Source organism: Octopus sinensis, linkage group LG1 (assembly GCF_006345805.1).
Source record: "Octopus sinensis linkage group LG1, ASM634580v1, whole genome shotgun sequence".
In the NCBI taxonomy this organism is placed as follows: domain Eukaryota; kingdom Metazoa; phylum Mollusca; class Cephalopoda; order Octopoda; family Octopodidae; genus Octopus; species Octopus sinensis.
Window position 1 is genome coordinate 114,322,509 of NC_042997.1, and position 13,354 is coordinate 114,335,862.

General features: G+C 38.0%; 1 protein-coding gene across 1 annotated transcript in view; it reads right to left on the bottom strand.

Annotated features, from left to right (window-relative positions):
• Positions 1-13,354, bottom strand: part of LOC115215152 (tetratricopeptide repeat protein 28) — a 133,241-nt gene that overhangs the window by 7,075 nt on the left and 112,812 nt on the right. The window contains exons 12-18 of the mRNA XM_029784328.2: positions 12,319-12,709; positions 10,592-11,548; positions 9,845-10,076; positions 8,060-8,136; positions 6,217-6,325; positions 4,576-4,683; positions 714-934 (exon numbers count right to left, since the gene is read on the bottom strand). Of these exons, the coding sequence (XP_029640188.2) occupies positions 714-934; positions 4,576-4,683; positions 6,217-6,325; positions 8,060-8,136; positions 9,845-10,076; positions 10,592-11,548; positions 12,319-12,709 (2,095 nt within the window). The remainder of the gene's footprint in view (positions 1-713; positions 935-4,575; positions 4,684-6,216; positions 6,326-8,059; positions 8,137-9,844; positions 10,077-10,591; positions 11,549-12,318; positions 12,710-13,354) is intronic.

The window sequence follows — 13,354 nt, forward strand, 5'->3', positions numbered from 1 at the left end:
AAAGAGAAACATTGGATGTACCAACTTTAGATTTACTCCAGTAATGAAATATAATCTGCATCATGACGATGCTTGGTTATCTATTCTATTCGATGATAAAGTTCAGTTACATATTGTACTTGATTATTCATTAAGGTATATTTACCTGCTGTATTAGATGGTATCAATTAAAAAGAGTGAAGATTTAATGAATGAGAAAGAAGATAGGAACCAGCAACCAGCAGGGGAATGGCCCTGCTCAGTGTAGAGAAAAGGAGGAGATAGTAATTGCATACTGTGTGCCAAGTATAAACACTGGATGTACAAGTGGTGTATTAGGATCACAGGTAGGCTGACAGAGAGCATACACTTCAAATGTGGATGGTGCCACAGCGGCTATAAGCACAAAGAACAACCAGAAATGGGCCTTGAATGCAGAGAATTTGCAAAAACTAACATTACACTGGCTGTCTAATGTTAGTGTACATGAACATTTGAAGTACAAATAAACTGAAAGAGAAACTAAATGTTACAAGATGACAACCGTATGAAGAAGTGTCAAGCAATTGAATGGAATGTGTGGAAGACAAAAGAGATGAAGTGTTGAAGACTAATCTCAAAATGTGAAATCTCGTTTGCTTGTCATATTAGATGATAGCAATTAAAATTTACCTCTTGCTTTAGATGAAAGCTTATTTACCTGTTGCATTGAACTGATGATAATTAAGGTTTACCTGTTGCATCAGATGACAGCGGTTGAGGTTTCGCTTCTTCTCCATCTCAGCTGGGTTAAATAGAGACTTCTTTTTCATCCGTGGTGATAATGGAGGTGTCCCAGCAAAATTGGATAATATTGAAGCTGATGTTGTTGTGGTGTTAGAACTGTGAGATGAGGAAAGACTTTCCAGAGAACTGGAACTATCCAGAGCAAGGCTCTTAGGGGCTTCCTGTGTATCTACAAACAAACAATTGTATATGAATCAGTGATGTAGAAAGGTGTGTGCATATATATGAAATTAGTGATGTAGAAAAGGGGTGTATATACAAGGATCACTGATGTGGAGAGGTGTGTGTTACCTACTTTGACCCTCAGTAAAATCCCTTTATTTAATTTGCTTTGCAGGAGGAACTGTTTTATCAAAAGCATATATTGTTGTTAAATGCTCGAAATACAAGACTAGAAAAACAGCCAACAACTGATGAAGGGCCGTTCTTTATGTTGTGTGTTTTGTTTTCCATTTGTGTCTTTCGTTGTTCGAAAGAATAGTTCATGTTCCATGTACACGTGCTTCATACTTTTTTGTTGTACACGTTCCATGACGTCCTGTGCCCACATATGCAATATATATATATATATATATATGTATAGATGTAAATATGTACATATACGTATGCATATATGCATATATATATATATATTTATGCTTTATATATATATATATATACTAGCAGTATCGCCCGGTGTTGCTTGGGTTTGTTTTGACCCTTTAGAATTGGAATTTTTGAAAAGTAAAAATTTTGCATTATGCAACTTGTTATTCTCTTCAAGTGAACATTTTTCCAGTTGAAATACACCGAAAAATGGTGACACAGCAGTCAAAAATCGTAAAAAAAAGGGATTTTCATAGGAAAAAAGCACCTTTTTGATGTAAATAATTTTTGGTCTTAACATGGTCCGATTTGAATTTTATCTTCTACAGAATGAAGAGCAAGCCTTCTTCTATCATACTCTCAATTTTGGTCAACTTGCACTGCAGGGTCTCGAAGGAGATAGTGTTAGTTGAAGGCTACCAAACCTGCCACACACAGACAACTTCAGCTTTATTTATATAGATTTGCTACACACTACTTTCCATCCTTAATAATGAAACTTGGTAGATCCAAAAGTTAAACACACAGATACACACACAGACACACAAGTTGAGTTTTATATATATATAGATTTCTCAACGGGGATTTCAGGGGAGAGTTTCAGGGAGTTACTGGTGATGTATCATGATGATCAAAAATTCGGCCTGCTAAAATTTGGTTAAAGTGATTCAAACTGCAGACTCAATGCAAAATGGTCACATTTAATTCAAAGCGTTAAAAATGTTATGAAAACAACTGGTATGTGTTCACAAAGTCCAAACGATTAATACGAAAAACCCTCCAGGCTACATCCTGAAAATTCATTTCTTTGCCGAATTTCTACAATGTTTATGGCGATTCGTTTTTATATCTTGATTTTTTTATTTTTCATGCAATTTACGCATTCTTGCACGCATGGTGAACACAGTTCACGTCAAACAGCTGACTGAGTAAAGTTCACTATTCAATGCATGGGATAAGGCCTAAACAAACACATTATCGATTTTTGCACTTGCGAGATGAATTTCATTCGCCTAAACTTTAAGTGACCCATTTTTGGTGGTTCTACGATTTGTTGGCTAGGAGGAGACGTGCCGGGAAGTTAAACACACAGATACACACACAGACACACAAGTTGAGTTTTATATATATATATATATATATATATATATGGTGGCACATAAAAAGCACCATCCGTTCGTGGCCGTTTGCCAGCTCTGTCTGGCACCAGTGCGGGTGGCACGTAAAAAGCACCCACTACACTCACGGAGTGGTTGGCGTTAGGAAAGGCATCCAGCCGTAGAAACACTGCCAGATTTGACTGGACCTGATGAAGCCTTCTGGCTTCACAGACCCCAGTAGAACCGTCCAACCCATGCTAGCATGGAAAACGGACGCTAAATGATGATGATGATGATGATGATATATATAGGTTATAAAATGAGATAGGGGTTGAAAAATTCAACCCACCATGGGATAACATATATCCAATATACTGCTAGATAGGTACCCAACAAGACTAATACATAAGGATGTTTTATTGATTTAAGTATGTTTCTCCATTTTCTAATTTTGTAGTATATATATATATATATATTTATATATATGCATAGATGTAAATATGTACATATACGTATGTATATATGCATATATATAAATATTTATGTTTTATATATATATATGGATCACAGATGTAAAAAAAGTGAGTATATATAGATCATGGTGTAGAAATGAGTGTATATATGGATTGTGGTTTATATGGATACTTTAGGCCATTTATTATTTAAAGAAGCTTGTTGCCATTTCCAAACTAAATTTGGTGGATCTTTCATAGATTTAATGACAGCCTGAGATATTGACACGCAGATACTTTCACAGATATCAATACAGGACATCCATTGTTTAGGGTTCACTTACACGACTTGTAACAAGAGATGCATTAACACTTTAAACCCATCCGTACAGTTTAGTGGGTGTGATTTCATTTGACTATACTCCTGGAAAATGCAAAATCAGATGGTCACATGGGTTTTGTGCTTCATCATCATCACTTAGCTTTTGCTTTCTATGCTGGAAAAGATTAGACCATTTGACTGGAACTGGTAAGCCAGAGAGCTGTACCAGATTCCAGTTTGATTTGGCTTGGTTTCTATGGTTGGATGTCCTTCCTAATGCCAACCACTCTAAGAATGTAGTAGGTGCCTGTTACGTGTCACCAGCACGAGTGCCCATTACATGTCACCAGCATGGATGCCCGTTACGTGTCACTGGCATGGGTGCCCATTATGGGTCCCCGGCACAGGTGCCCATTATGTGTCACCAGCATTGGCCACAACTACGATTTCATTTGACTTCAAAGGTCTCCTCAAGCACAGCAAATTACCAAAGGTGAGACCCAACATTATAAAAGATCATGCTTCACCACCTCGCCCCATGTTTTCCAACCAATTAGAAAGCCACAAACACAAAATTATGTGCCGGTCCACTTCTGTGTAGTCCAGGGGTAGAGTCAAACAGAATTGTGCCTGTTAAGGTCCACTTGCAGCTTCAAAGGGTTAAGACAAAATCTCAACAGACACCTAACTGTACTTCAAAACACTTAGCTTTTATCTTTTAGTTATTTCAGTCATTTGACTGTTGCCATGCTGGAGCACCACATTGGAGAACTTATTGTAGAATGAATCAACCCCAGTGTTTATTTTTCAGCCTGGTATTTATTTCAACCAGGGTCTTTTGCTGAACTGCTAAATTATAGAGACATAAATACACCAACACTTGTTGTCAAGTGGTGATGGTCAAGGACAAACACAGACACAAGGATGCACGTATGCACACACACACATATATATATATGAAAACAAAAAGCTAAATTCTAGTCATGAAAGATACAGCCTTGTGGACAGCTCATCACGACCAGAATTTAACTTTCTTATAATACCTACTGCTCTATTCTTTAGAGTGGGCATCTTTTTGTGATAAATGTTATACTGACATTTATGTGTGTGTGTGTGTGTGTGTGTATATATATATATATATATATATATATATATATATATATATATATATATATACAGGGGGTGGACAAAATAATGGAAGCACTAATAATAAATCAAAAAACATAAAAATAAACAAGCTTTTGAAGGTTTTATAGATATTTCAAAATTATGATGCTATGATGCTAGGTGTTTCTATTATTTTGTCCAACCCCTGTGTATCTATGTATGCACATATATATTAAGTACTCACCAAAAACTGCAACAAGAGATTGTAATGCAAACTGGAGATGGCGTTTAGTAGCTTGTTTCCCCAGGCGAAGTGTAACATCATCACGGCCGACATCAATCAGATCAAACCCTACATGTGAAATAAGTTACAATACTGTGATTTAATTTTGATAGCTAAAGATATTGTTATAGTGAGTTTATGTGATTCAATAATTAAAGCAAGGCCAACAAACTACTTGTGTAAAAAGTAGAAGAAAACAAAAACAATGTCGGTTATATTGAAAATCTTTACAACATGGTTTCTGCACTTAACATCTTCCCTTATATAGAAGAACAGGGAAAGCAACTTAATGAGTTTTGATCATACAAACAAACAAAAACTTTTTATACATTTACATATATTTAAACAGGTTAACTGCTTCATAAGTAAGCAAATAATAATTATTATTTATTATAATTATTCCAACTTTTGGCACAAAGCCAGCAATGTCAAGGGTCAATTATATTGACCACAGTGTTCAACTGGTACTTACTTTATCAATTCCAAAAGGATGAAAGGCAAAATCAACCTCGGCAGAATTTGAACTCATAACATAAAGGGATGTCACTAAGCATTTAGTCTGACATACTAACAACTCTACCAGCTCACATAATATTAATAATAATAATAATGGTTTCAAATTTTGCCACAAGGGCTGCAATTTTGGGGGAGGAGATGAGTCAATTACATCAACTCCCAGTGTTCAACTGGTACTTATTTTATCGGCCCTGAAAGAACGAAAGGCAAAGTCAACCTTGGTGGAATTTAAACTCATAAAGAGCCAAAGGGATGCCACTAAGAATTTAGTCCAACATGCTATCAACTCTGCCAGCTCAAATAATAATAATAATAATAAATGCCCTGATGCAATACCAGGCATGGTTTCTGATCTTAACTGATTGGAAGTGCTATCATGTACATTGTTTTGTCTTGGTATAAAAGATGGGCTAGAGTAAATATTCTGCTCAATACAGATTTGCTTGTCAGTTGTTTGACCTTAACCAGTTGACCATGTCCCTTAGTGGCTGACGATATGTGCATCTCTGATCACAAGCAGAAGTAGTGGGGGAGCATCATAGCCATGTGTTGAAAGGAATTCTTTGGAAACATGGGTGGTTTGTTCAACATCCTTAAACAATCCTTATTCAGGGACCTTTTGAGTGGGATGGGTTACTCTACCAGAAGAAAATTCTAACTGGGCCCCACCTGCAAGGTCATGCACTGTTTATCTTGATATGAGATCACCAAGTTGCGCACATATGGTTGTGCATGTGCATGATGCATGTGCCTGGTGTACCCTTATCAGACGGGTATACTGGGCTTCGTATATTTTACCCCAGTGTCACTTTGATGGCATGCACTGCTCTCTCACTCAATAATAATAATAATAATCCTTTCTGCAAAATGTACAAGGATAGATATTTTGAGGGAGGGGGCTAATCAATTATGCCGACCCTTATGCTCAACTGGTGCTTATTTCATTGACCTCAAAAGGATGAAAAGCAAAGTCAAACAGAGTAGAATTTGAACTCAGAACATAAAGGCCAAAATAATTGCTACTAAACATTCTGCTCAGGATGTTAATGATTCTGCCAAATAATGATAATAATAAACCCAAGTTACCAAGAGATGCAAGAAATTCATGACAGCCAGGAATCTGCCACAACTTCACATTGATTGGAACTTCGATGATATTTTCTTTGGCTGTAACTCGAATGAGGATATCGTGCAGCTGAAATGAAACAAATTGGAGTTAAACAATGACAAATAATATCATCCTCATCGGCATCATCATCATTCAATGTCCATCTCCATACTGGCACAAGTTGGACAATTCAACGGAATCTAAAGAACCATAGAAGTGTATCATTCTCTAATGTCTGTTCTGGTGTGGTTTCTATAGCTTAATGCTCTTCCATAATGTCAACCACTTTACAGAGTGTGTTGGGTGCTTTGTTTTCCCCATACCACTGGTACCAGTGAGGTCTCCAAGTAACTTGTAAGACAAAGTTCCTCAACTGAATGGGGGAGCAGTATAGGGGGAGGTGGTTTTATGCCAGGCTGGATAGAGGTACAGGAGCCTTGCTGTTGAGGAGACACATGGCTACTCCATTCGGAAAGCAAGTTACAAATGGTGTTGTTGAGGCGTCAGGGTATGCCCTAGAGGTGATCATAAGAGAGGAATAGGGAGAGAGGATTGAGAAAGGTGGGGAAGTTCATGAGAGTGTGAAAGAAGAGTGACAGAGAGTTAAAATGCAGTGAGTGGTGAACAAGAGTAGCAGAATGGAGGATGGTGAATATCAGTTTGGTGGGGAAAAGGAAATAAGAGCAGATTAGGGTGGAGAAGGTGATATGTGATAATACAACAAGATGGGGGTGGAGAGCAGCAGTACATTAAAACCTTAGATAGATGAAAAAAATGTGGAGATGAAGTGAAAAGGGGATGGAGAGAGAAAGATGCACAGTGACAGAGATGGAGGTCAGAGGTACATAGGGATGGATATAGAGAGTGACAACCAAAAGTGTGGGAGTAGGGTGTCAATGACAGATATGAGAGGATGTTTAGAATGACAACAGATATGTGAGGGTGTAAGGGATGTGGTAATGGCAGTCATAAGATATAACTCAAGGGAAAGGAGATTTCATGGAAAATAAAGTGGAAAGGAATGATACAGAGAATGTGGATAGGTGAGGAAAAGTAGTTCCAAGAACAGGAGATAATTGGAAGCACAAATGAAATAGCTGTTGTAATTATATGAGACTAGAACTGCACAGGAGTGATGGAGAGATGGGTGTTAGGAAAATGTGATGTGGGAAGGCTCGACAGGAACACATTGGGTGCAGTCATATAGACATAAGTAACATGCAAACAGGACCTTCGTTTTGCTAAGAGAGATGAGTTTTCTTGAGTATAGCAAATCACCAATCATCACAGTCCTTTATCATCTCTTTCAAGAAGCTCAACAACCTGAGGAAAAGCCTTCTCTACTTTGTTCCATGCTTTCCTAAGTCTCACTCTTTCAAAAATTTCATCCACATTTAGCAATTGGCACTTTTTTTATGCAGCTGTCCTCGTCCATACACATCACATAACCATACCAGCACAGTTTTGCACACTACGTCTGATTCCTCTTGTGCATAACTTTTCTCTCAACACATTTGCACTTTGTCAGGCATGCAAAACTGACATTGCACATCCAGCCAAGCATGCTAGCTTCATTTCTTTCTAATCTTTGCAATGTCCTCCACATCCACGGCACACTTTTCACTACCCTATAACATTGCTGTTTGTACACAAGTATCATACAATCTACCATTCACCCTGCAAGAGAGACTCTTTATTACCCACAAACGTAACAGCTCTCTTCACTTTCTCCAGCCAATTTATATTCCAGCAAATTTACTTTTCAGAACTCTCCTACTGTTAATTAGATTTTGGACAATATACGAGACTAATTGTACGTACTGTTGTTATTATAGCTTCTCCAGCTTCATAATTGACTAAAAATTCAGACAGTGCTGTGATGGAATTTGATGGTAGACCTAGAAATAAAAATAACATATTTTCGTTGAGTTACTACAAATTATATAAAAATAGAAAATTATAGATCTTGTGAAATTATTTTACCAGTTAGTTAATTTGAACAGGCAATATACTAGGCATCCTCAAGATTATCATTTATCGGTTATTTCTAAATCAAAGTGGATAGTGTTTAGGTTCTTGATAATTCTAAGAAAAGCTACTTTGGTAATTATAGCGTCATGGAAAGCTAGAATTAGTAATTGTTGAACTTGGAGAACTAATACAACACAAAGTGAGTAATTCTGAGAACTGAAAGGTATTTTTGGACTCAATGCCTATGACTAAGAGAATGTACAGTACATCATCATCATCATCATCATTATCGTTTAACGTCCGTTTTCCATGCTAGCATGGGTTGGACAGTTCGACCGGGGTCTGGAAAGCCAGGAGGCTGCACCAGGCTCCAGTCTGATCTGGCAGTGTTTCTACAGCTGGATACCCTTCCTAACGCCAATCACTATGTGAGTGTAGTGGGTGCATTTTACGTGCCACCCGCACAGGGGCCAGATGAGGCTGGCAAACAGCCACGATCAGTTGATGCTTTTACGTGTCACCAACACGGATGCCAGTCGGTGGCGCTGGCAACTGCCACATTTGGATGGTGCTTTTAACATGTCACTGGCGTGGGTATCTTAACTACAATTTCCACTTACATAAACACAAAAGCACACCCCCATGTGGTTGCATCTTCTGTTGGAGTATCATTGATGTCTAGGAGGTTGAGTCTCGGCCTTGCTATGCAGTTGTATGTCTTTGTGATGAGGAAGGCCCATGGCAAGAAGGCACTACATCTTAAGAGGAGAGTGAAAGAAAGTGTAAAAAGGCGGTTGGACTAGGACTATGTTCACAGTATTTTTCCATTTTTTCTTTCTCAGATGAAGTGCCTCATTGTCATGAGCTCTCATGATGCTGAAGACATACAACTGAATGGCAAGATCAAGACACCATCTCCTAGACATTGATGATACCTCAACAGAGGGTACAACTGCACGAGTAAAAGGAGAATTACCCCCCCCACACACACACATGTATAGATTCTCTTTCATACTCTGGATATTTTTCAGTAGCAATATTTTCAAAAGAATGAACATCATCATCATCGTTTAACGTCCGCTTTCCATGCTAGCATGGGTTGGACGATTTGACTGAGGTCTGGCGAACCAGATGGCTGCACCAGGCTCCAATCTGATCTGGCAGTTTCTACAGCTGGATGCCCTTCCTAACGCCAACCACTACGAGAGTGTAGTGGGTGCTTTTTACATGCCACAGGCACGAGGGCCATACTTCCCTCCCATTTCTATATTCAAATATATGCGACTGCACACATTTTTTGGCACACACACACACACACACACACACACACACCAATGGTGTCATATAAAATACATGAAGTAAAATTAAATAAAAGGCAAAGTATAGCCTTCATAAATTTGCCCAAATACCTCATCAATAAATGTCAAATTATATAGATTATTGGTAAAGGCCATTGAATCACTGCCTATTTATTAATCCATGACAAATGCAATACATATCAGTTAATAGGCAGTTATTTTACACCTTTTCCATTTCTTTCACAACACATTTCTTGTTTGTTGATTGTTATGTTTCGGTATTATTATGTAGAAGCAATACACACTCCTGTACAGAACTATATTAAAGACAACTTACCCAACAGGGCTTGAAGACTTGCACTAGCTCGCGTTAATCTATCACCGGGATCAGTCTGAGGGAAAAACACAGCTACTGGCAGTCCATTAGCGGCTGATTCAAAGCGAAATCCAACAGAATGTAATAAATCCTTCCAGCCATTGATTTGACCAACTTTGTTTTCAATACTTTGATACATGGTGTACATTGGATTCTTAGCACCTTGATGAATTCTTTGGAGTGACTTTTCAATCTGTTGGAAAATTAATTCATTTTAATTTTCTTTTTTTTTTTGCTCCACATTTACAAAAAATACATAAGTTACTTATTATTAACTTTTAAAATACATTATATATTTAAGTAGTGGAAAGGTAAATTATTAGCCTATATCCTGTCCTAAGCTGTATGCCAACACAGACTTTTCTATTGATCAAGAAATGAATACTAATTAGATTTTATGAGTGAGTAATTGGTAGTAGAAATATTAATTAGAAGTAAAACACTTTCTCTAATAATTTAAGCAAACAACAGATATAACCAGGACAGCCTAATTCAGGCTGACACGGAAAAGTTAGAAGTCAAAGGTGAAAAGATTAAAAAATTTGTAAAAATATGTTCATAATGAAAAGCTTAAAAAAATTAGTTTTTACTTATTTATTAAGTCTGATTCAAATATAAAATGCTTTTCTCAATGCTAGAATTTTCAAATTTCCCAAGAAAATTAAAGTTATTACTAAAAACGTTGAAACTTCAGAATGGATTACTTACTAGATGTAAAAGAACTCGCATTGAGTCACGGCACTGACTGGGAGACTGAAGAAGTTCACAGATTGCATGTCCCATGAGAGCCATTTTACTGCTGAGCGTGACATCTTTACCAACTAGAACCCAGCCTCCCCAATTACTTGGGTGACTGAACTGTTTAACAGCTTGCACAGCTTTAATTGCCATATGTAGTGCCTGGGTCACTGTACGGCCTTCTTGCAACATCAAGTACATTGTTTTCATTAATAGTTTGGAAGCTTGATCAGGGACTTGCCATAGTGAATACAACACACATTCAGCCCCAACAGATAACAGTGCTCTTGTCAAACCGACAACACCATCAGAATTGATTCTCCCTGCACGGTCATGTGTATGTCCAGAGTTTAAAACAACTAATTTGGCATGTAATTTCAAGTTCAAGATGTCTGCAGCAGTTAGGAGATATTCAGATAAAGATGGTGAATCTAAAGCGGCCACATTGTTGCCACTGTCATCGAGTTCATAAGCAGAGTTAAATTGTGATGTCGATGATGAAGATGATGAAAGTTCCCCTGGAGATAGAATAATAGCAGACAGCTTCCAAGAAATGTGTGCCGAAATGTGAATCACCTCAACATGCTCTATTTGTTGTAAAGTGGCTGATTTTGTTGCTTCTAGTCCAATAAGAGGTTTTGCTGTCAGCAGTTCAGCCACTATCCTGGCTTCATACTCTGATCCAGGAATGTCTTTAAGTTGCCACTGTTGCTGGATAGCTGGTGTCAATTTCGGATTCCCAATAACAATGGCACCAGAGGAATCAATAGTAGGCCGTCCATTGGCAGACTGATGGCTGGATCGCTGTAGAGCTGTTATTGATGGCATGATAATTAAGTTGAATCTCTCAAATAGATGGTAATTGTTTTCACTGCGTCTCAGCATTGCAAATGGAACTAAATATAGATCGCCTTGAAGAACCAATACCTTGACAATGAAAGTTAAGAGAAAACAAATATTAGTGATATTAAGAATGGAACATATGTACATAATCACTTAGTTAGCAATATAATATATAAAAACGAGCTTATTGTATACAGTGCTCAGGTGCACTAAAAGGGGATGGCGATAGGGTAGGGGTGAGAGAGAGAGGGAAAGAGATGAGTAGAGGGGAGTAAAATTCAAGTAAATGCACTTTGAAAAGAAGATGAAGGTGGCTCTGTCAATAAGTGTGATCATTGACAGAGCAGCTAACCGGCTTCCGTGCCAGTGGCACTTAAAAGGCACCATTCGAGCATGATCGTTACCAGCGTTGCCTTACTGGCACTCGAGCCCCGTGCTAGTAGGATATTAAGAGCATCATCCGAGCGTGATCATTGCCAGAGCGGCTATCTGGCCTCCGTGCCGGTGGCATGTAGGAGGCACCATTCAAGCGGGATTGTTACCAGCATGGCCTTACTGGCACCTGTGCCGGTGGCATGTGTAAAAGATTCGAGTGAGGTCATTGTCAGTACCACCTGACTGGCCCCATGCTAGTGACATGTAAAAGCACCCACTACACTCTCAGAGTGGTTGGTGTTAGGAAGAGCATCCAGCTGTAGAAACTCTGCCAGATCAAGATTGAAGCCTGGTGCAGCCATCTGGTTCGCCAGCTCCCAGTCAATCATCCAATCATGGAAAGCGGACATTAAACGATGATGATGATGATGATTCCAAATTATAATCAAAAAAGGAAAAATAGTTGTCGATGAACTAACCAGATTTTTGTTGTCCACTCCATCCATGGCAGTTTTTAAAGAATCTTCAATTGGAGCAAATAGCAAATCATAAAGAGCAGTAATTGGTGACTTGTCTTTCTGTCTGTTCTTCATGCTATTTCTTATGTTCATGATGGTTGGATTGATGCCATTCAGACCTGCTGACAGACTAAATAAACTAGACAGACTATAGTTGCTGCTGTTCAGAATATGATTCCGGTTCACCATTCGTAAAAACCCCGTCCTGTCATTTTCTGCATTCAATTTATCACCAATCTCTTCTAACTGTTGCTGCCAGGATTCCTCAGAGTCCTGATTGTCAAGACTGCCGAAGCTGCTACTGCCCCCCATTCCACTATGAATAGTGGAGCGGGAACATGATCTTGAAAGTCTATCAAAGTTAAAAAATGAACAGCGTTAAAAAGTAAACATGGTAGCAATTTTAATACAATATGGACATAAATTTGGGAAATTTACATTTAATGTAATTACTTCAATTCTTTTCAAGCCCTTCTCATTGTACTTACTCATAATATTCTTTCACATTAATATTTCCAAAGAGCATTAAAATAAATTCTCACTATTCATCAAAATCTTGTATTATTCAAACTATTTATTTTCTTCTTAGATTAGGTGTTGTTGGTTTTTTTTTTGTAATGTATTTCTTGAAACAACTAAAATATTGTTCCCCTTAAGATCTACCTCTCACATTCAGGTCTCATCTAACTGTTTTTCATGCATTTCACTCTGTTGATGAGCAAGCAGAAGTAAGGTCATGAGGTCCCTTTAGTTGTGTCATGGACATGGCTACCTCTGCATTACTGGTGCCACAAAATATTCACCCAGTAAACACTGTAAATTGTAAGGTTTGGAGGAAAACCTCTGAAGGATTCTTCAGTGTCATTAAGGATGTGACATTTCCCTAGAGATGATGCAAAAAAAAAGAAAAGAAAAAAAAGCACCAATGCATCATGTAAAATGATTGGCATTAGGAAGGGTGTCCACCTATAAAAATCAAGTCAAAAATTAAACTCAT